The 21,598-nt window shown below is 39.9% G+C and overlaps 2 protein-coding genes across 5 annotated transcripts; both read right to left on the bottom strand.

Moving 5' to 3' along the window:
• Window positions 1–225: 225 nt before the first annotated feature.
• Window positions 226–4,383, bottom strand: LOC145429975 (serine/threonine-protein kinase pim-1-like). Its single transcript, XM_080304146.1, has 9 exons — window positions 3,914–4,383; window positions 3,285–3,521; window positions 3,034–3,159; window positions 2,816–2,910; window positions 2,630–2,677; window positions 2,327–2,545; window positions 2,057–2,237; window positions 1,800–1,970; window positions 226–1,710 (listed from the first exon to the last, which is right to left on the bottom strand). The coding sequence occupies exons 1-9, from the start codon at window positions 3,972–3,974 to the stop codon at window positions 1,619–1,621; spliced, it is 1,230 nt and encodes a 409-aa protein (XP_080160272.1). The 5' UTR covers window positions 3,975–4,383; the 3' UTR covers window positions 226–1,618.
• A 5,628-nt stretch (window positions 4,384–10,011) lies between these two features.
• LOC113025446 (GRAM domain-containing protein 2B-like) lies at window positions 10,012–18,655 on the bottom strand. Of its 4 annotated transcripts, none has more exons than XM_080304144.1 (15): window positions 18,425–18,655; window positions 17,754–17,888; window positions 17,219–17,306; window positions 17,026–17,095; window positions 16,848–16,951; window positions 16,662–16,757; window positions 16,059–16,130; window positions 14,989–15,069; window positions 14,736–14,847; window positions 14,205–14,321; window positions 13,566–13,656; window positions 13,303–13,407; window positions 13,076–13,160; window positions 12,635–12,673; window positions 10,012–10,867 (listed from the first exon to the last, which is right to left on the bottom strand). In XM_080304144.1, exons 1-15 carry the CDS (start codon window positions 18,517–18,519, stop codon window positions 10,829–10,831), a joined length of 1,329 nt encoding a protein of 442 aa, XP_080160270.1. In that variant the 5' UTR covers window positions 18,520–18,655; the 3' UTR covers window positions 10,012–10,828. The 4 variants fall into 4 exon arrangements, with proteins under 4 accessions (XP_080160270.1, XP_080160271.1, XP_026028959.1 ...); XM_080304145.1 differs by having other exon boundaries at window positions 17,763–17,888; window positions 18,425–18,652; XM_026173174.2 differs by lacking the exon at window positions 12,635–12,673 and having other exon boundaries at window positions 17,763–17,888; window positions 18,425–18,652.
• Between the last annotated feature and the right edge of the window lie 2,943 nt (window positions 18,656–21,598).

Here is a 21,598-nt window from a genome sequence, read left to right as displayed (position 1 = left end):
TTTTTCATTTTTGTTTTTATTGTTTCCCCTTCAGTTTTGTGCTTATAACATGTTCTAATCTGACATATTATGCAGTAAATTATTTTTGCAATAACTTAACAGGCCATTGTGGGAGCCAACATTCACTTATCAAAGACATATTTGTATATTCTGTGGGCTGCTTTATGGTTGTGTCATTTAGAAACATAAGCCACAACAGACTTCCACTGGAGAGTACTTAAAAATGTATTTTTATGTAAAGATCTTTTAATAACTACTATATTAAGAGAGAACCTATTGTTACATGGATTAATTGTACAAACTGTAGAGAAATAAGTTTAAGCGTGCAACTTTTTATTCATTTTTAACTGTATTAATGTTTTTATGTTAATACAGCCGCCTCATATCTGTTTCCTCAGTGTTTTTTAAACCATGTACTCCATCTATGAGTAAGAACATGAATAAATTCCTTTCCAAATTTGTAGTTCTTTTTTCCAACACACAGATGCAGGTATTCTTTTGCACCAAGGCGTTAAAGAAATGCTAAGAAAAAATGAAAATACTACGTTGCAACCTGTGTGTGTGTGTGTTTATATATCTGTATCTATATAGATATAGATATATATGTGTATTCGTACCCTTTTTTCATCATCTAGTTTCCTGTGCCAGATCTTCTACTGATCCACTGAGGCAGACATGTAAAAAACATGAACTAAAGCATATTTCTGTATATAAACAGGACTTTAAATCTTTATCAACAGCTACTTTAGAGGAAATTCTTCAATAAACTGCAACCAAAGGCTCAACTCAGAGGACAAAACCCAACCTGTTATAAATAGTGTGACACCAAACTTTCTCTTGTGTAAAGTTACAAATAGGAGTAATTATCCACAGAAGCTTTTATATATAATGAAGTTATAATTCGTCCTGTAGAAATTGTACATTTAAGCTATATAGTTCCCTCTGTGATAACTCTGCTATGAATGCCTCTTATTAACTTTTATGCTTTTACAACCCACTATGAGCAAACACTCAGCAACAGTGGGAAGGGAAAACTCCCTTCTTGAAGGAAAAAACCTCTGGTAGAACCTGGAAATCTGTCTAAACTAGTTGGGGGTTAGAGCAACAGATGCAAGTCTTCAGATCATTTGCAGTGTGACTGTCTTTGTGCACACTTTAACCTGATTCAGTTTTCTTATTTGTCAAAATGCACCATGGGTAAAAAAAACAAAACAAAACAAAATAGTAATGAAGGAGAATCCTCAGCAAAGATGAATTAAACAAGTTTTATTTTGATCCAATTTTACTTTAAGTAAAACACATCTTTATTTGATGACTTTAATGTCATCAAATAAAGACAGTTTTGATGGAGCTCCTGACCCAGCCCAAGCTCTCTATGAAGACGAGGAAAAACTCCCCAGGGGGCCAGATCGATGGGAAGAAACCTCGGGAAAGCCCATTCAAAGAGAGATCCCCTTTCCTGGGATGGCTGGGGGGGTTACAGGAAGTCCGAAAAAGCTAATTTTTTATTTATTTATTTTTTAAGATTGACCCATTCCTGTCCAACAGAAAAAAGAAAGGAGGTTACCACAATGTATCACACTTATATGATAAGGTGTGAATTGTGTGTTTGTGTGTGTTATCTTAGCCAGGGGTGAAGCTGGAGCTCCTCCAGTGTTGGGCGCTTCTCCGGGGCTATAGTTAAACATGCCTCCAAGAAATTCTGGCATTCTTGAAAGAAAGAAAAGATCCAAAAGATGAAGATGATAGTTCTAGTGATCCAAGACATCAGTGAATCTGGAAGTGTGAAGTTTTCTTACCTGTGGACAGACGCTTTTTGATGCTCAGTTTCTTTGCGAGGAACCTCTCGGTACTAAAGTGCCGTGCATGAAGCGCTTCATACAACACCACTCCCATTTGCCACACCGTGGTGGGTCCACACCTGTAGCAGCTCCTCCTGTACCACTCGGGAGGGGTGTGAAGAGGAGTGCCTAACAAACAGACACAATTACAATTTCTTCTAAAACAAAAGACACAAATTGTTACATCTGTGAAAAGCAGGAGCAGAATATGTTACCATAGAAGACGCGATACAGAGATCGCTGTTTAACAAAGCAGCTCAGTCCAAAGTCAATGATGCGAACTCGAGGCACATCGGAGCCGGTCTCAATCAGAATGTTTTCTCCCTTGATGTCCCGATGAAAGATGTGTTTATCCTCAAGTTCCTTTACAGCATCAACTAGTTGCTTCAGAATGACCTGGAAAAGATGAAAAACACAATAATGAGTTAATGCTTTTCTGCCTTGATTGAATGCTGTACAGTCTAAGGCTCTCCCAGTCAACCTACCTTGGCCTTGTCCTCTGGTAAGGTTCTTCCATATTCTGCTTTGTATTTTTGCAGGTCCACAGCGGGGACAGGTCTCTCCAGCACCAGGATCAGCTCTTTGCCAAGGTCGAACCACTCCAGCAAGGACACAGGTGCTGATATTCCCACTGACCCTTCTGCTTCACCTGCAAGTTTAAGCATAATGGCCACTTCCACCGAGAGCATCTTCCCGCTTTCATCCTGAAATATTACAACAAAGTGGATGATGAGGAACGCCGCATTCAATCCAGTAATGTAAAACTAATTCAAGTGTTGGACGCTTACCGCCACTTTGCAGTAGACTTTATTTTTGGGAATGTGTTTGATGGCAACCTAGAAGACACAGAGCATTGGTGAGCATTTCCTCAGTATGACATAATGAAAGGTGGAAACACAGCAGACGTCTCAGTTTACGATATTATCCATTATCTGCGTTACTGCCTGTCTTACTACCATCATCTGAACACTTACTGGAAAACGATCTTCTATCCGGTAGCCAGAAAACACTGCTCCGCAGCCTCCTTCTCCGAGCTGGTGCTCCTCCACATATCTGGCTTGGAATTCACCTGAACAGACAAAACAGCAAATCTTGTTTTATCACAGCTGTGACACAAATTACTCTCCTCTGTAGCATAAATGTTCCTTTTGCCCTTCCGCTGAATATAAAACCCAAGCTGCTTGCTACTTACGTTTTTGGTCTGCCACTGATTTTTTGCCCTGGTCCACATTCCTTCTTTTTTTCTTGGGTGACTCTCTGTTGTCTCCCGTGGCCTTTCTTTTGCCATTTTTTGCGCACACCTGTTTGTTGTTCAAGTCTGGAGATGTGGAAAACACCAAAAGCACATCAGCTCACTGGATGATAGACACAAACACTAAACACCAATATCTTAAACCTAGCAACCACACTTAATCTACCCCCTTATTCAACTAATTAGCCTACCTTTACCAGAGTCCAACGAGGAGGATGCTTGCTCCTTGTCACCGCTCATATGGTCAAGAAGTTTAGCCCTCTTTGCTTTCTTTGTTGTGTCCTCTTCATCTTGCACAACCTTGCGCTTCACTCCTTTGACCACATCTGAGCTGGTGGAAGGACCAGCCTGCTCAGCGACCCTCCTCCTTTTCATTGGGGTCTTCTTTTCAGGACTGGCCTTTCTTTTAGCAGTCCTGCTCTTACAATCTATAAACGACAACAACACAGTGGTGAAAAAGAGTCCCCGACATCAAGACTGGAAGCAGTTTGATGGCAAAGAATTTGAAATTGCTTTTGCTTAAATGATCACAAGTTTAATCTTGGGATGAAAAAAATAACTGATCAGTGCGAGTTGATACTAGGTTTACTAAGTCTTAGATCTTGATGGCACTTGTTGGTCTGTTTTTACTGTTGAGTCCAAGAATAAACTTATTACATTATTTTACCAAAAGACCGGTAACCTTTCTTTGATTAGACATCTTGTATTAAAGCTATTTTCAATTAAACATATGATTCAATTGCTCCAAAAATGATTCACACAGTGTCAACATTTCTAGGATTTGGATTTTACCAGGATTTGATTTTATTATTTTACTTACCTTGATCTCCTGAATCTTTCTTATCGGCTGGAGTGGCAATTTTTCTTGTTTCCTTTTTCATTGTAATTTCGGAGACCCTTTAAAATCGAAAATGTAAACCGTAATGAGCTAAGATTGAGTTAATATTCCTTCAAATGTGCACCCTTCAAATGCTTGACTTTTCTAACTGAATTCTGTAAGTGAGCTTTATAAGTAAACTCTGGAAACTACGGCAACACAACATAGAATCTTGCCTTTCAGTGACTTCACTGACTGCCAGTAGTTCAAAGTAGTTTACAGAAAAACACTGGCAGACAAAGCCATAATATTTCTTATAATTCAATCATTTCATATCAATTAAACAGTTTCTTTCATTATCTTTCATCATTTGTATAAAGACCTCATCTATGGATGACAGTATGAAGATTTGTGGTTGACCACACACATTATAATAAACACAGTGTCAGCTACATTGTCATCTGATTTAAAATATTTATTATGTACATTTAACTGTCATGGTAGTGAGTCTGTGACCCAGTGTTTTGTGTTTGTTCATTTATATTCATTGATTATTCTTATGTATGTTTTTGGTTCTCTTTATTGTTTTCTTCTTGTGTTATATTCTTAGGCTTTAGGTTTCTGTTACTTTGCCTTGCCCCTGTGTCCCACGTGTCATGTCTAGTCACTCTTGTTTCCATGTTCCCCAATTTCTCCCCAGTCAGTCATGTCTCTGTGTCAACTCTGTGTCTTTGTAAAAGTCTCTTGTTTGCTGTTTTACTTTGATAGTCATGTGTGCTGTGTTAGTGTTTTCATGTCTGTGAAGGTTCTCAGTCATCTAGGTCATCGTAGTCTAAGGAGTTTGGAAAGAAAGCGTCTGGACTTGAAGTTGCTTGAAGATGTTTCACCTTCTCGGATGAAAAGAACTTAAACTTTGCTTGAACATCTTCAAGCAACTTAAAGAAGTCCAGACGTTTTCTTTCTAAGCTCCTTAGACTATGTTAGTGTTTTCAGTTTTCCTTCCCCATGGTCTTGTTGTTTGTGATTTCTCGCAGCTGTGCTCTCATCCTGTGTCTTATTCCCTCATTTATCCCTCTGTGTATTTAAGCCCATTGTTTTCCTCTGTTTGCTGTTGGGTTATCTGTGTATCATCCATGACAATTAAATGAAATAGCAAATGCAACTACAATTTCAATGAGATTCATTCCTGGCATTCTACTGCGGTGGCTGAAAGTAGACACCAAGCATTATCACTGTAACTGATGTAAATATTGGACTTGGAGGGGATTCATCTGATAGACTGATGCAAACATTACGGTGAGGAAAATTTTAAATCTGCCAATTTTCTTTTTTTCTGAAAGAAAGAAAGTTGGTTACTGTATCACATTTGTATGGCAAGATGTGAATTCAGTATGCGTGTGTGTTTGTGTCAGAGAGGAGTTTATCTGAGCCAGGGGTAAAGCAGGAGGTCCTCCAGCATTGGGCACTTCTCCAGGACTTTGTTAAAACTTGTTTTCAAGACGTCTGAAATGAAAGAAGGACAAGAGATATCGAGATGATAATTCCAGTGATCCAAGCGATCACATTGATTTTCTGCAAAATTTTCTTTTTGAGAGTCATTCGGCTGGGCATGGGGTATAACACATCTGCAATGCAGCAACATCTGCTCTCTGGGCCTGTGTGAGAGTGTTATCTCAATGGCGGGAATGAGGATGTTGGAATTTGGCATCTCAGGCACCAACTCATCTCTTTCCTTAACCGGGCTCACCAGAGATTGGTTTCAGCCTCTCTCCATGCTTTAAGGAGGTTGAGTTGATAAATCTGACTGGCCCCTCCCCTGTCTGACCCTATCTCTTCATAGTCAACACCAATGTTCTCACCGTGTGACCATGAACGGTCCTTACCACTTGGCAAGTAATTTCGAGCTAGAAGAAGGGAGTAAGACAAGCACTTTATGTCCCTGTGAAAATACAACTACATTTTATCAAATATCACTAAGCAGTCCTTACCTTTAAATACAGCCTGGTTTCTTTCTCTTTCTTTCTATATCTCTGAGTGAAGTTAGCTCTCATTCTTTCTCTTCCTGTGAAATACAGCAAGTAGAGCTTTAGATAGCAACACACTGTGACACAGTTAGTGTTTGTTGAGGTGATAGAAATGCTGCATTTGAAATTACCTGACACAACATTTTACTCCCTTTTATGTTCACTCCTTTTTTTCTGAAGTACCGCAAATTATGGGCACGTGGGGTTGTTCTGGTGTTGTGCTAAAAATAAATAAATCAAAACTACAGTACATGGTTTGTTCTTTCATCTCTTTTTATGCGACATCCTCTACTGATTAAAATGTGACTGCCTTTCACTGTTTAGGCTCAAATCTCATTGTTTGAAGGCCTGCAGTGACGTGAAATATTAACTTCCCCCAAATGCGTTAAACCCAAAGTAACGAGTTTGTTTTGAAAATATACGGAGTGGAAACTACAGATATTTGTAGTTTTGCACGTCTTTCTTCCTCCACCAGAGGCCATAGGCGCTGTCGATCTTGTATGTCCTCCTGCAGCAACATTTCTGTGAAGCTGATGCCTTCTTGCTTGCAGGTTGAAGAATCTTTGGTGCGCCTCCACAATTCTTCTTTAATTCGCCTCTGTGTGAATAGAATAATGATGTTTCTGTTTCTGCCATCAACTTGTTTCCCTAAGCGGTGGACAATATCAACAGCCTCTTCTAAGTTCAAGTCAGGGGCAATCTTCTGAAGCGTTTGCAAAACCTTCACTCTAATGTTTTCGTCTTTGTCTTCCTTCACCCCTTTCAGTTTTAGGCACCACCTCATTCGGTAGCGCTCTTGTTCTCTCACTCTTCTTTTCAAGTCTTCGTTTTCTTTAAGCAGCAGTTCATTCGCATTTGCCAGTTTAACAACTTTCAGTTTGCAATCAGCTATCTCTGCAGCGTTAAACTCTACAGCCTTAGCCAAGCTGGCAACCATAGCTGCACTTTGTCTGTTTTGTTCCTTGATATCCTCCAGTTGTGCTTCAAATTTTTTGTCAAGTCCCATAATGGCTTCAAAAATAGTTTTATTGGAGATATCATCTTCCTTCGCTGAAGATTTTGTTCTTTTCTCCTCTGGCGGTTGTTTTCGTCTCCCTGTGAGGTGTCATGCCGAGCAGATATCAGAATTGAGTTCAAGCAAAGTTGACTCTTTTGGTGATTACAGTTTGTCCGGGCGGGCTGTGCGTCTTATTTCATCTGCAGACACGTCGTTGGATGAGGAACAGCTCATGTTGGCATCAGTGGCAGTCAGGATGGCGGCATCTTCCAGAGGGAAGGTCAGGTCGCTGGTCTCTCTGAGCAGGACGCTGTCCACCAACAAGCCCGGTTCCACGGCTGGAGATTACCCTCCTCCGGCTGAAGCCCCCGCTTTTCCCCCGAACAGCGAGCCAGCAGCGGCGCCTCAGCGGAGACCCAAAAGCAGCGGCTGCTCCGTGCTCCTCTTCCCCAGTCAGGGCAGCCAGTTTGTGGGCATGGGCAGAGGACCCCAACATTAAAGAAATGTTCACCATACCCCAGAAGATCCTGGGTTACGACCTGCTGTCTCTGTGTCTGGAGGGCCCCGAGGACGAGCTGCAGAAAACCCCAAAGTAAGTGCCAGATAAATGTCTGGAAAAGGACAATAACTGCAGGTCCTGCCTTCTTAAATGTGGCCATTTTATCTTTTTTTTTTAAAAAAAAATACTGCTACAGTAATATTAATTTATATTTAAAATGTGCGCACATTATGTATGAAGGTGTGGATGAATGATGCTTGTTGTAAGAAAGCATTTTGAGTGCCCAGTAGAAGAGCATCTTTCAAATGCAAAGTTTCATTTCAACTTTAATTACTGCACATGATTAAGGCGATAAGAGTAAATAAGGCTTCCAACAGTGGTTATTTCTTATTATCATATCTTATTTTTATTGGTTTTATCAGTAGATTGTTGTTTCACTCCCACCAAAAACATCACCGTAAATAATCTTCTGATTCTGAATGACCATTTAAAAAAATAAACAAATTGTTCTGAGTTAATTTCAGTTACGGATGTATCAGTGACGTAAATGATATATCGGTCATAATCGGGAGGCTGTTACATTTTTATTTTTTTTTACTTGTTTTGACTTGTCTTTTCTGGGGCGATGAACTTTGCAGAAGGTAGAAAGATTTCTTTTTTGGGGTCTTTTTGTGCATTTGTTCCGGAAGCAAAAAAATCGCGAATTTTATAAGACAGTTTTTTTTCCTGACAGCCAATTTTTTTCAGTCTGTTTCAACATATGTATTTCTATCATTTGTAAATTTCTGAGCATCTGTACTGATATATCATTAAATGTACTTTAAAAACCATTCACTGCGCTTTTCATGGCCTCATATTGGGCCCAATATGTAGTACAGTACAGTACAGTAGTTGAATGACTAAGTACATGTATTAGTGTGATTAGCATGTTGAGCTGCTCAAGGTTTTTTTTTCTTTCTACAAAGTACAATGCAAAGTAGGGAATGAAGTACAAATACTGAAAGTCACCCATTTTGTAACTGAATACTGCACTGTAAATACTCTTTTTAAAGTAATGTTTTGTTCATTTACATGATGACTTTTTCACATTTTACTTAACTGCAACTACACCCTCCATGTATTTATACACCACTTTGCATTTAATCATTAGTTATTAATATAACTCTGGCTCTCATCCAGAGAGCCCTCACACCCAACCAGTCACGACAGATGGTAGCCACCTCTGAGCCCGAGGTTTCTTCCTTTGAAATGGGAGTTTTCCCTTCCCACTGTTGCCAAGTGCTCACAGAGGGTCATCTGATTCTTGGGGTTTTATCTCTAATGTTGTAGGGTCTTTACCTTATAATATACCATGTCACGAGGTCACTGTTGTTGGGATTCGGTGCTATATAAATAAAACTGAATGGAACTGAATTTGTACTTTATTGTTGTAACTGAGTAAACTTACCTTAAGGACAATTTTAATTTCAATCACACAATAAAGATCCCTTAAATGTCACACATTTTAAAGAGGCATACAATAGGCCTATATATATAATTTTTGGTGAATTTGACCACATGTCCACTCTTACCTGTTTCTTTTTGCTCTCTCTTTGCTGTGTTCATCCTACTCTCTCCCTCTCTATCCACCTCTCTCAGTCTTTGTGCCGTCACCCAAAACTTAAACATAACAGTGAATAAAAGGCGTACACTGATCCATTTCAGTTTATAGCAATATTAAAGCTTAATGCAGGCTGCTGCTGGACAGGTAACATAATTTTGACTTGCTGTCACCTGGAATGTTAAAATGAACTGATAATCTCTAGTGATTTGGGGTAGCTAATGTTGGTGACACTATTTAGAGAACAAATAAAAATAAGGGGACACTTTATAAGTCACAGCAGCATCCTCATCATCGGAACAGTTTGAACTATGTTTCAGTTTTAAATGTCCATCACTTATTTCTCAACATAAAATTACAAATAATGTGGTATTATCAACGATTATGGTGCATAATGTTCTGAATTGAAATCAGAGAAAACTACACAAGGACAATGCTGAGCACCATTACTGAACTGTACTGAAGTGTGACTGAACAGCAGTTCACAAATGCAAGATAACATTCAATGCAAAGATTAAAAAAACAAGATCAATATGTTTTCTGAGGCCGAGCTTGTTTAAGATGGGAATTTTGGAGTAACACGTTGCCATCCAGATGACGTCTTTTTCAGGTAAGGTGTGGCTTATGTCAAGAAGCCAGTTCCAAATCACTTTCTCCATGTATTACTCCATGCCAAACTGGTCTACCTTTACCTGTCACCCAATAAAAACACTGTAGGGGAAAAATTACAACAAAAACAAACTCCCACTGCAGAATTTTAAAAAGCGCACACATTAGTCTTTTATTTGTGGTAAAGTGTTATTGTACACTGTAGTAAAGAGAGTTCTTCTTTCACTGCTGTGAGCAGGCCAGTCATCATGTTCTTGTGTTACATCGGTGCTGTTTGCATTCATTTGTCTGTGGTCTGCAGGCGCGTCACCTGGCTGAGTGATCAGCCTTATGTAACCTGGTGCTCCTAAGTAAAAAAGCTGTTAACGCCAGTTTCAAGAAACACTTCATGAAAAACCGTTTATTTTAGAGCTGTGATACAATCACAAAGGCAGAAGCTGTGATCTGAAGGGTCACAACTAAAGTTAAAACACATTTTTTTTTTGTTTTTCATGCACACAAACAAAGTGAAAACAGAATGGGAACAGGGTAAATGCAGTACACGCTGCTAGGTTTGAGAAACTATACAATTGCATCTGAATGAAACAGCAGTTGGTTCGTATGAAAATTAAAAATTCCACACTTACAATAAAAAATATATTTTAAACTCTGATTTGCTCTTACTGTTGTGTGATTTCACAAAGCAAAGTGTATATTTATACATATCTGTTGACATCACACCATAAGAACAAGCTGAGTGTTGTACAATCTTTTGATGAGTGAGTCATAAGCATGATAAAAATATAACTTACTGACATTTTAATGCTGACAAAAACATTGACCTTGACATGAAATAGAACCTTTGGACCTGACAACTTATTAACAATCTTACTACTGTGAAATGTAACATGAAAGCTAAATAAATAAAACATAGTCACTTCGCTAACACTACCACTAGCAAACTAGCACACTGCTTCAGCACAGCTTTCTGTTAAAATCAAATAGACCTGAGTGCAAAAGGGAAAGAAGTCATTATTGCACAATTTCACTTCACACAGTCTAAAGAATGCTTTGTGTATGAGCTGTCCATGCTTTGGCAAGAAAGTTATGACCAAATCTGATCACGGCTGATCTGCACAGCTCAAGCACGATCTCTTCTACACAGCACTCGCTCTTCTCTGTGGACACTACAACAGACCACAGTCTTCTTTTAAGTCTCCTCCAGGAGTTTCTGGAGGTTTTTCTGAATCTGTGGTGTGGAAAAAACAAACGCAAGTGAGGGATACTTTATAATTCACAATTATGTTAAACATGTTGATTAGCTTAGCTTAGCATAAAGACTGGGTCCTTGAAGGCAACAGCTGGCTTTGTACAACTGTGGTTAGATTTAAAATGTGACACCATCAATCATCATTTCATTCCCAGTAAAATATTTCTGAAGCCAAGACTTCTGAAATTTCTTTTTTCTAAAATGTGCATCTTAATAAAAGTCACCTTCACCATAGTCTTACTGAATCTCTGTTTTTCTGTTTTTTGTACCTTTCTGTTTCTATCAGAATGAATGTAATGTAAATAAAAAAAATACTATAAACAAAAAACCAAAATGTTGTGGTTTTACAAGGAGTCACATTTCTGGGTGTGATGTCATTAAAATGGGGGCAAAAAAGATGATCCTACACTCGCATCTTCAATCCAGCTGCGCCAGGTTACAAAGGTCAAGAGGTGCACACACGCGTACAAGGATTGTCACACGGTGAGCGCTTTGGCCCCAATAATTAAATCCATGTGCACAAATAAATATTTAAGTAGTAAATAAATATAGTATAGTCGTTTTTGGGGTTTTTTGCACTTTATTATGACAGCGCCATAGTAAAGTGCATACTGCATCCAGGACAGAAACAATTGCATTATGCTGTTAACACAACTTCAGCTCTTTGCAGGCACCTGCACAGATAGCATGCTAATGCTAAGCTAGCCAAGAACCCAGAGTGATGTTAGCTGAATGAATCCTGACCCCAGCCTAGCAGCCAGACTCTGAACTTCAACAGGTACTGTCTGATGACAGACTGATGAGCAGTCAGTCTGCAGCCTCCTGTTTGTGATCGCTTTAAAGCTTCTTCATGCTGGTTTTGATCTTTGCTTTGTGTTCATATCTAAGAGAAAGATCATATTTGTGTCCTTACTGATGGCGATGGTGGTGACTGTCAGGCAGGGTCAATGAGAATCAATAACTGATATTGAAAGTGGAATCAGTTAAATTCTTATCAATTCCCAGTCGTGCTTTCTTTCATTTACTACATTAGCATTTCTATGTCGTTTAGAAAAATGACTTCTTTCTCATTAGGGTTAAAAGTGTAGTTAAACTTCTGTACAGTAACAAAAAGAAGAGTTTCACTGGTTTGGCTCGCTTAAGATTAAAGTGGGCTGTATGTGGCCCACAATGTAAAATGAGTTTGCTATCCCTGGTCTGTCACCCTTATACATGTTTTTAGTATTTTCACCTGTTTCAGTATTAAAGGGAATCCTGACTTTGCAATCAGGAGAGAACAGCACAGTCAGTGTCAGTCAGAGTGACAGTAAAGCAAAGAAGGTACAATTTATTAGACTGGATTCCCTGGATTTGTTTTAGCATTACTGGTTTATGTTACATTTTTCTATCACACTGCTAAAAGTCTCCTGTCAACAGTGCATTGCGCAGTACTGACTGTCTGTGTTGATTGCATTTACAGCTGCTTGGAATGAGGCAAAGTGCACTAGCTGCAGAGGGACATCAATATTAAGATGATGTCATATGAGGAGGACAGCACCTCTGAGGGCACATCCAGGCACAGCTGCTTACAGCTTTCCGGTGTGATTGGCTACTTTAAAATGCACTAGTTTGGCCAGAAGTTATAACCTGACCAATATATTGGCCCCACAGCTATTTGCTGATATATCAGTATCAGCATTTGTAATGGCCAGTAAATACAAATTTAAAGAGTAAAGAAGCAACAGGAAAAAAAAAACCTGCAGCTACCTTAAAGCTGTTTGCACAGTTTGTCCACCAGGGGGCACTCTGCAACACAACAATAAACAGCTGATCCGAGCAGAATCGGCCAGAAGGTAAATGAGCGACTTGATAGCACAATAACGGAAGAATATTTTTAAACTGTATTGTCATATAATCTTAGAAATAACTCGTAAGTTACTTTAAATAAGAAATGCTATGAATATCTATTTTGTTTCGGATATCTGAGAAAATATCAGCCAATACTCCAGATTTCTTAATCACATAAATATCAGTATCAGTCTTAAAAATCCTATGTTGTTCAGGCTCTAATTATTGCTTTGCTGACTCTATTATAATGACAAATCAGCCAGATCTAGTTTGCAATATTTTAAGTTCAAATATTATATCTAACAATACAATTTTTATTAGCACCTATAACTGCTGTTTAGCTCACAAAATCTGACAAACCTTCTCCAGCTTGAACAGGTTGGTCGACAGTTCCCCGTAGATCTCAGCATTCACTTCATCCTGTGACCTTTGGCTCGCAGTGTTGCTGCATTAAGATTTACACCAAATTATTAACCAAATAATGAGAAAGTTGCGCTACCTAAGAAAAACCATGCATTTGGAAATGTGGTGAATATGTGTATTTCACAATCCTTAAAGTTTCTAAAGAAGTTTAAATCCTTACTTACTCACTGTACATATGTTCTCCTGTTGAAACCAAAGAGTTCAAACGTTGCTCGAGAGCCACAATCTTGAACGCCATGTAACAGGAGGACAAGACAAGAACGCCGACTCTGTTAAATACACAGAAACACAGTGAAACACGAGGATTCAAATCATAGCCAAAAAGAACAGTCACTAAGCCAAATGATGTAAATGATTTTGACATCCTAACAAGTGTCTGTCAGACTGCTCGGGCTTCTCAAATTCCACATAATGAGAGGCTGCTCACAGAAACAGATAGATGAGGAGGATGGCTTGTAATGACATCGGCTGTGAGGACTTGTCTTTTGGAGAAGCTCCCCGCGTTGGCTTGCTTGGGTCTACATGTGAAAGCAACAAAGGAAAAAAATGAGTATCTCTGGTAATGTTCATCAACAAGGCAAGGAACTATTTAGAAAGAAATAAAGAAATGTTACAAATACTTTATGATAGAATGTCAAATTTCTAATTTCTGTGTTCTGCATCTGTTTCCACAAGACACGTGTGCCTCTAACTGTAGCATATACAACAGTATGAGTATGTCAGCTGTCTTTAAACTTGGTCTTTAAACTATTGGTTATCAAACAAAGAAGATATGACATGCTGACTGGTAAGCTGGGGTGTGATAGCGGCAGGCTGGGATATTGAGCTGTTCTCAGGCCTTCTTTTGTAGTTTGCAGATATAATGTACAAATATAATTCTTCTAATTTTGTCAAAATAGGTTTTTTAATAAAGGTCAGTGGCAAAAGCGTGGATTATCCTGATATCCAACTGAAACTTTTCCGTTTATCAACATTCAATAGCTCCTGCTAAACAGTGAAATCGAAAACTACAGAAGCATTAGCAACAAAGCATCTTTTCTTTTTTAGAAAGCCATTATCAAAGTACCGCTCTTGAGGGCGGGTCCGTGCTTTTGGCTGGGAGTCTGGAGGTGAATATCTGCGTGGACTGAAACTTCTCCGCTCTTCGCTGTGTTCAGAAATGTGCCTGGGAGGCCGCTGAAGTCTGCTCAAAGCAACAGAGAAAAACGCTGTGACTCCAGTGGCTGGCGACTTTGAATAAATGTTAAGAGGCTAACAAGCTCGCAAATGTGACATGTCCTTTTAGTCTGTAAAATATAAAAAAAAAAAAAACTAATTGTGTCAGTGCTGATGGCTGTCATTGAGAATAAAATGGAGATTACGTTAATTATTTAATGAGATTTCTTTCTGTGAAAAGTGTCTTCACTATAATAAAAACAAAGTCCCAGAGGCTCACTTGGCTTGACTCCAGCTAAATACTAAAGGCTGTCTAAGCCACAGTGACACCTGACACCCCTTACAGAGACAAACAATGACTCTACAAACTGTGTACAGTAGATTAGAGCGAGTACACAGTAGCTATATAATTACACAGGAGGAAAGAAGATGGGTGACACACCAGCTAACTTGTCATAATCTGGAGTCTGAGACCCGGAGCTGCTGCTCTCCATCATTTCCTGCCGTCTCTGCTGCACAACTCCATCGAGGTCAGAGAAGTCTCTAGAAAAGTCCTGCAGCCCACATGAAACATGGGTCACCACATACAATGTAGGCGTTGTATCACATGAAAACAAGCTATGTGTATAGCTCTTTCTATCGCAACAGAAAATAACAAATAAACATCTCAGAAAAAGAACAGACCCCTTACTGACCAGAGGAAGTGACGATGGGCACTTGATTCTGAAGCTGTTTTCACAAGAGGAAGTCACGGGGCTGCCACAGGACTTATCCACCTGTAATGACAACAGACTTAGCTGGTATTGACTTATGAAACTGTCTGCAAACAGTTGCCTATTCAGACAGAATCCAGCAGCAGAATTCATTTGGTTGTCTGTTTCTATGCACACAACGTGCAGAAAAATGAAGTCACTCCCTCCGTTTTGGTTAGACGCTGCCTTTTCACTATTTGCTTTAGCAAAGTTTTCATCTGCATTAACAAACAGTTGCCTATTTAAACACACGTGAGGAAAAAAAGCTAAGCTAGAGTTGTGTGTTTACAGGCATTTAGTGAACATATTTCTCTCTGTTTAGCTGACTAAATTAAAAATCACCCCCTTCCATTTGCTTGCAACTCCTGCATTGAGTACCTGGCTCTTTAGCAGCTAAATGCTAAACTGTCTCTGTTAGCTACTTGCTAACTAGTTGCTAACTTTTGAATTTTGATACTTTTCAGTACTGGGCCTTTGCTAGAGCCCAGTATTGGATTTAGACACAATTTAATATACACAGAGTTTACAGTGTAACAAGAGAGGAAGCTGGAACACACTAATGTTTAATATACTGCGTCCAAGATACAAAGTAACTTCTGGTAACTGCCCAGTCTTAAAGAAACACAGAAGAGAAAGAAAGTACAGACACTCTCTAAAAAATGTAGTTAATTTGATTTATTAAAGTGCAAAGAACATGACGTGTTTCAGCAGTAATGCCTGAATTATGGTTCAGCAGGAACTCTAACTGGAACGTTCCACATGACCTGACGAGCACATCTCGACAAATGTAACAACACCTCAGGTTTACGTAGCCTGCAATGACTCGAATGGTGTGGAAGGTTGTGGTGCAGGGTGAAGAGAAAATGCTCAGTGTTTTTGTAAAGTAATATATTCTAACTTACAATGGTTGTGTTGTAAATTAGGACGTAGATTTCCTGCAGAAGACTAAATGTAGCTAGCTAATGAATACCGCTAGAACAAGTTGCATAACCCGTATAGAAGATGCCATTTACCTCTAAATGAAGGCAGATTGACTTCAGAAGCTTGTAGGTGGCGTTTCGAGAGAGGAATGACACAAACACATGCTGGAAAAGAGAGATTTAGCATCACTTTCATTTTAATTCCATTTTACTTTTAGCATATACTGCAGAAGCGGCATTTGGTGACTGTGGAGATAAAAAATTCCCCTTTTAACAGGAAGTAAATGGTAAATGGCCTGTATTTGTAGAGCGCTTTACTTAGTCCCTAAGGACCCCAAAGCGCTTTACATTTTTCAATCATCCACACACTGGTGATGGCAAGCTACATTGTAGCCACAGCCACCCTGGGGCGCACTGACAGAGGCGAGGCTACCGGACACTGGCGCCACCGGGCCCTCTGACCACCACCAGTAGGCAACGGGCAAAGTGTCTTGCCCAAGGACACAACAACCGAGGCTGTCGGAGCCGGGGCTCGAACCGGCAACCTTCCGATTACAAGACGAACTGCCGACTCTTGAGCCACGATCGCCCTATTGACTTCTAACAGAACAAGACTCAACTACAGCCCCCCATCTGCCAGGTAGCGGGTTGAGAGGAAAGTCGGGGAAAAGCTGACTGCATCAAATGCTTTCTTACCTGTTCACTCGGAGTTTCGATCACGAGGGCGTTTGGCACTAACAGCGCTGTTTTCGTTTTTTTGATAAGTGTCACGGACATCGCCGGGATTGAAATCTGTGAAGGACAAGACCTCATGTTCTTTAACAAACAAGCTAATCGCAAAGATTTCAGATAAATTCCTCACTAGAGTTAACAGTGACGTACCTTGGTATCTTTGCCAAAGACTTTGGAGTGGAAGCAGATCCAGTTATCAGAGACAAACAACTTGCCCTGATACAAAATATCTCTCTGGAGGGCACAAGTGTAACCTGTTGGTTACATTTTCACATTAATACTGTCACATTCCTTTGTTTTTTGCCTGAAAGCAAAAGGTGAAACTTACTTTGCTTGAGCTGCTCATCTTTGCTGACCTCCTTAAATAACTTATGGAACTGGGTGTTTGTTTTTGACAACTGAAAGGCAAAGTTTTAAATTAAGAAAATGGCAAATGTATATACATAAAAACAGTTTGGGGTTTGGTGGTATTTGTCAATGGATCAGTATGTGGGTTGTTTTTGTTGTTGTTGTTCTTTTACCTGGGTAGGCTGCCATTTCTTCCTTTCAAACTTTGTTTCTAAGTCACATGGACTTAGCACTGGCGAAAGCTGCTCCACAGGTTTCAGTCTGGCAAATGAAAGGTCAGTGTTTACAGTTAACTATCATGGCAACACCTGAGGAGGACGAGTAACAGTAACTGCAGAAGGAAAAGTACTGTCACAGATTTATAACTCAAACTATCACTAAACACTGTTATCAGGCAAAAAAGTAAACCCCTCTAATTTGGCTCCGCAGCATGTCATACGTGGTTAAGTAAAAGCTGCTTGAACAGCAGCAACATAATCAGTAAACAGCTCTCTGGTCGTGCAGGTATGTAGGAGGATGGGCGCAGCTGCAGAGCTGCAGTTAAAATGGAAAACTAGCACATTTTGAACTAAAAAACAAGTCCAAAAAAATCCTTTCTTTTCACTTTAATTTAGTCCTTTTATGTTTGACATTAAAATGAACTTGTTATTAATTTATTACTTGTCATTAAAGGTTTATATAGTGCTTATAAACAATAAAAATATACACATTGTCCACCTGACGCCGAGTGGTTTCCTCCTGCTCTTGGACTGGTCAGACGCTGTCTCCAGACAGAGCTGGAGGTCCCCAGGTGACCTTCCGTGCTTCCGCTGCCTCCCTTCGCCTCCATTGTCCACCTCAGACCTGCAGACATGACACAGTTAAGTCGCTGCTCTCTGTTCTCCTGGGAGAAGCTGGCAAACTTGTGCCGTAGCGAACACCTCTCACGTAATCTTTAAACGTTCTCAAAAAGCAGCTGCCTCAGGTTTCCACTTGTCTCTCCCCGTGCTCGTATTACCCGGTGTTGCTGTAATGGTTTATATCACAGGAACAAAACATGTTGGGGCACCGAGATTCTGGAGATTCCCATTCAAACGCACAGAAACATCTCTTTGAGTTAAAGAGACGGGGCAGGCGTAAAATTGGCCTTCGGCGCTACAACATAACTTTTGCCATCTGGAATGCAAATTAACCCTATCTTGGCTGTATTTCGTGCCACGTACTCGCTAAATTCGTGCTTTTACAGAGCCAGCAGAGGCCTTTAATTCAAATCCACACTCTGAAGCAGGATGCAGATGCAAATAAGCCCAACGCTTAAACCCCCACCCCCATCAATCGCTTTCCCCCAACTTAAACTGAAAGGCAGCCTCGGGCCCTGGCTGCATCTTTCCCACACTCACGTCGAGCGGTTCCCTCGGGAGTCCTTGCAGGGAAGTTGTTCTGCTGAGAATAACGGGGTCAGAGGTCTGTCCGCCTGCTCGGTCATCAGTACCATATCTCATACTTCTGCCATCGGCTTCTGCTTTCGCTCTCGCGCCGCAGATAAGGGAGAAGCTTCAGGAAGGATTTAAAGTTTGGGACAATCGGTCTGTGGACCAAGAAGCCACACAGAGGAGGAGCCGGGAAGGGGGAGGGAGCAGCTGGGACCAACGTCAGGAGCAACAGGGAAAGAGCAAAGAGGACTCCTGCTGGGACAGGCTGTTATCTGCTTGTAATAAAATGCTCACGCACACTAAATGTTACGTCAAAGCTTTGCGTAAGCTTTAAGTGAAGGTTTCCAGGACTCCTCTGAAAGAGTGACTGTTTCCCTCACCAAATGTTTATACGCTTAAAACTCCAGAAATGTGATTGTACTTATGGTAGACCTCCAGCAGAGGGCAGCAGAGTGTAAACCGTGATAAATGTGTTTTCAAGTGAGATTACCTGAAACTATTCTCTCGGTTAACCGTTCACCAAAGATCGCCTGTGTGCCGAAAAGTGATTCCCAGTGTTTCTATTTGTTTTCTATTTGTAATGCTTTTGCTTATACTGATAAATAGAGCAGGGGTGTCAAACTCATTTTACATCGTGAGCCACATAATGCACACTTTGATATTAGGGGGGCAGACAAGTGAAACTCGTCTTTCTCTCAGTGCAGAGAAGTTTAACTGCACATTTAATCTCTCAGATATCCCAATATAAGAGGAAAAAGTTCAATTTATCAGTGGGCGTCATCTGAGTCTTTGGTTCTGGGTCCTGGGCCTTATGTTTGACATCCCCGATGCCCCTTGTTGTCCCTACATTATAATCAGGGCAGTCCTTTTTGGCTGCTTAAAATATCTTCAAAGAACTGTGCTGTTATATTTGTTGCAATTTCTCTTTAAAAGAGACATGTTTTAATGTCAGGGACACTTTTCAGCTTCATAATTATTTATGAAGCTGAAAGATTATATAAAAGTGAGTTTACCAAAAAAAAAAAAAAAATGAATGCAGTTTCTGTGACAGAAGTGTTCTTTCTAGCTTGGTGTACAGATTTTAGGCTAGAAAGTTACAACAATTTAAATACCAGTATTATTTATTTATTTTGGCAATTGTTGACAATAACATTTCTGGTTTGAGATGGGGAGGAGACACAAGTCCGGAGGGTTGTATTAGGAATAGGGGAAAAAGCCTGTACCATAGCAAATATGCGAATCCATCTGAAGTAGTGATCCCAGAGCAGCTGAAAGAAACAACAACAAAGAGAGACAATCCATGATCACATTGTAAGGATGCAAGTAAATAGGTAATGCAGAGAAAATTGTACATGTCATGTAACAGATATACTATAACAAACTTGAAAGTTTCCAGAAGATTTTACATTTAAAATATGTAATAGTTTCAAAAAATTGCAACTGAGTCTTCAGATCACATCCAGTTTGATTAGTATTGTGTAGTATGCAATCAAGACTCTTTATTTGTGGAGTAAAAAACACACGTGCCTGTTGGTCTTTTTTACTTCTGCCGATCTCTTCTCAGTAATCATGGGTAGAACCATCCTTGTCTATGAACTTGGCCTCCTTTAGACTCCAACTTCAAACCTGTAAAGTTTTGTGACCTGTGTGAATGATCCTCAGCTTCCTGTTCTTAGCTGACAGCAGTGACACTTGGTGTGGTCTTCTGCTGCTGCTGCTGCAGTCCACCTGTTTCCAGGTACTATGTGCTGTGCATCCAGAAATGCTCTTCTGCGTACTGATTGTAACAATATCTGAGTTGCTGTTGCCTTCCTGTCAGCTAGAATCAGACTGGCTATTGTTCTCAACATATTATATCTCTGAGAAAATTGTCACCCTCTGGATATTTTTTCTTTTCTTTTCTTTTGGACCATTTTATGTAAACCCTGGAGATGGTTTTATGGGAAAATCCCAGCACATCAGCAGTTTTTAAAATAATCAACCCAGCTCATCTGGCATCTGAAGTCACTTAAATCACCTGTGATTCTGTGAAGTGGCCTTTGAGAGTGTGTGTGGTGTGTGGAGGATATTTTTTGGTACACTTTGGACCCTCTGAGCATTATTTAAACACCACAGCTCACATGAGATATTTTTGCTGGCCACGTCTATCCTCCTGTCCTTCTAGCATCTCAAACTGATTTTTTAAAAACCTGACATTGAGTCCACAGTGGCTCCCACAATCACCTGGTCTCAGCTGATTGTGGGGGCCTTTGGGATTTGGTGGAATGGGATGTTTGCGTCATGGATGCGCGCAGCCAACAACCATAGCTTACAGTGCAGTGAATTACATTGTACTGAATTAACTAAAACAATCCCTGGTTTGATTTAGGAGGCAACACAACTCCCAGTGTAAATCTGCAAAATCTATAATTCAGAGTTATCTCCTGTGGTAATGCTTTATGGCAAAGGTGCAGCTCAAAGTAGCCTATGTTTGGATGTCACTACAGTGGATACACCCAAGAAGATTGAATTTTCATTGTACTGTTAACCTAATTTTGCTATAAACTATGCTAGTTGAGTTCAGATAACTGCAGTCTTTATCACTAAAACAGAAGAAAGTGTCACTGTGCTGCATGTAATTTATTGTGAAATTGAATGAAACGCCCTTTTCTACCTCCAGGGGTCGCTGTTGCTGTATTTAAAGTCAGTGCAGGAACAGAAGACTTGTCAGAGTTCATTAAGTATCCAGGAGACAATGGCATGGCCAGCAGTGCAATGCAAGCTAGCAGCTAGTAGGTTTGCCATTAATCATGGCTGACAAAGAATTGGGGGTTAAAGGAAGGAAAGCTGCCAGAGTGACTTTACGCTGAATGAGCGCTGGATAACAGCAATCCTGTGTGTTTGGTTCTCTCTCTCTCTTTTTTTTTTTTTATAAATACTGGAATTCAATAACTAACAGCCAAAACTATGTTCAGTTTCGCTGTTTTGGCTGATAATAATGCATGCAACAATGCAAGTGTGAATACATAATATGAAGAATAACCATTTGTCCAGACTTAAAGGAGCTGTACGATTTAGTGAAATATTTGTCCTTCTTTGTTCCCTGAACAAATTAAAACAAATTACTCGTACAATAAAGACACACTTGTTCCTGATTCAGGA

This window comes from Astatotilapia calliptera, chromosome 7 (genome assembly GCF_964374335.1).
Source record: "Astatotilapia calliptera chromosome 7, fAstCal68.1, whole genome shotgun sequence".
In the NCBI taxonomy this organism is placed as follows: Eukaryota; Metazoa; Chordata; class Actinopteri; order Cichliformes; family Cichlidae; genus Astatotilapia; species Astatotilapia calliptera.
This window is presented reverse-complemented; position numbering and strand designations above follow the sequence as displayed.

Coding starts and splice junctions, on each gene's coding strand:
- LOC145429975 (XM_080304146.1), bottom strand. CDS start 3,974: ATGAAAAAGGAAACAAGAAAAATTGCCACTCCAGCCGATAAGAAAGAT. Junction 2,911..3,033: donor ATCAGTGGCAGACCAAAAAC/GTAAGTAGCAAG, acceptor TTGTCTGTTCAG/GTGAATTCCAAGCCAGATAT. Junction 2,678..2,815: donor GGATAGAAGATCGTTTTCCA/GTAAGTGTTCAG, acceptor TGTGTCTTCTAG/GTTGCCATCAAACACATTCC.
- LOC113025446 (XM_080304144.1), bottom strand. CDS start 18,519: ATGGTACTGATGACCGAGCAGGCGGACAGACCTCTGACCCCGTTATTC. Junction 17,307..17,753: donor CTCGGCGTCAGGTGGACAAT/GTGTATATTTTT, acceptor TTCATTTGCCAG/ACTGAAACCTGTGGAGCAGC. Junction 16,952..17,025: donor AGATGAGCAGCTCAAGCAAA/GTAAGTTTCACC, acceptor TGTAACCAACAG/GTTACACTTGTGCCCTCCAG.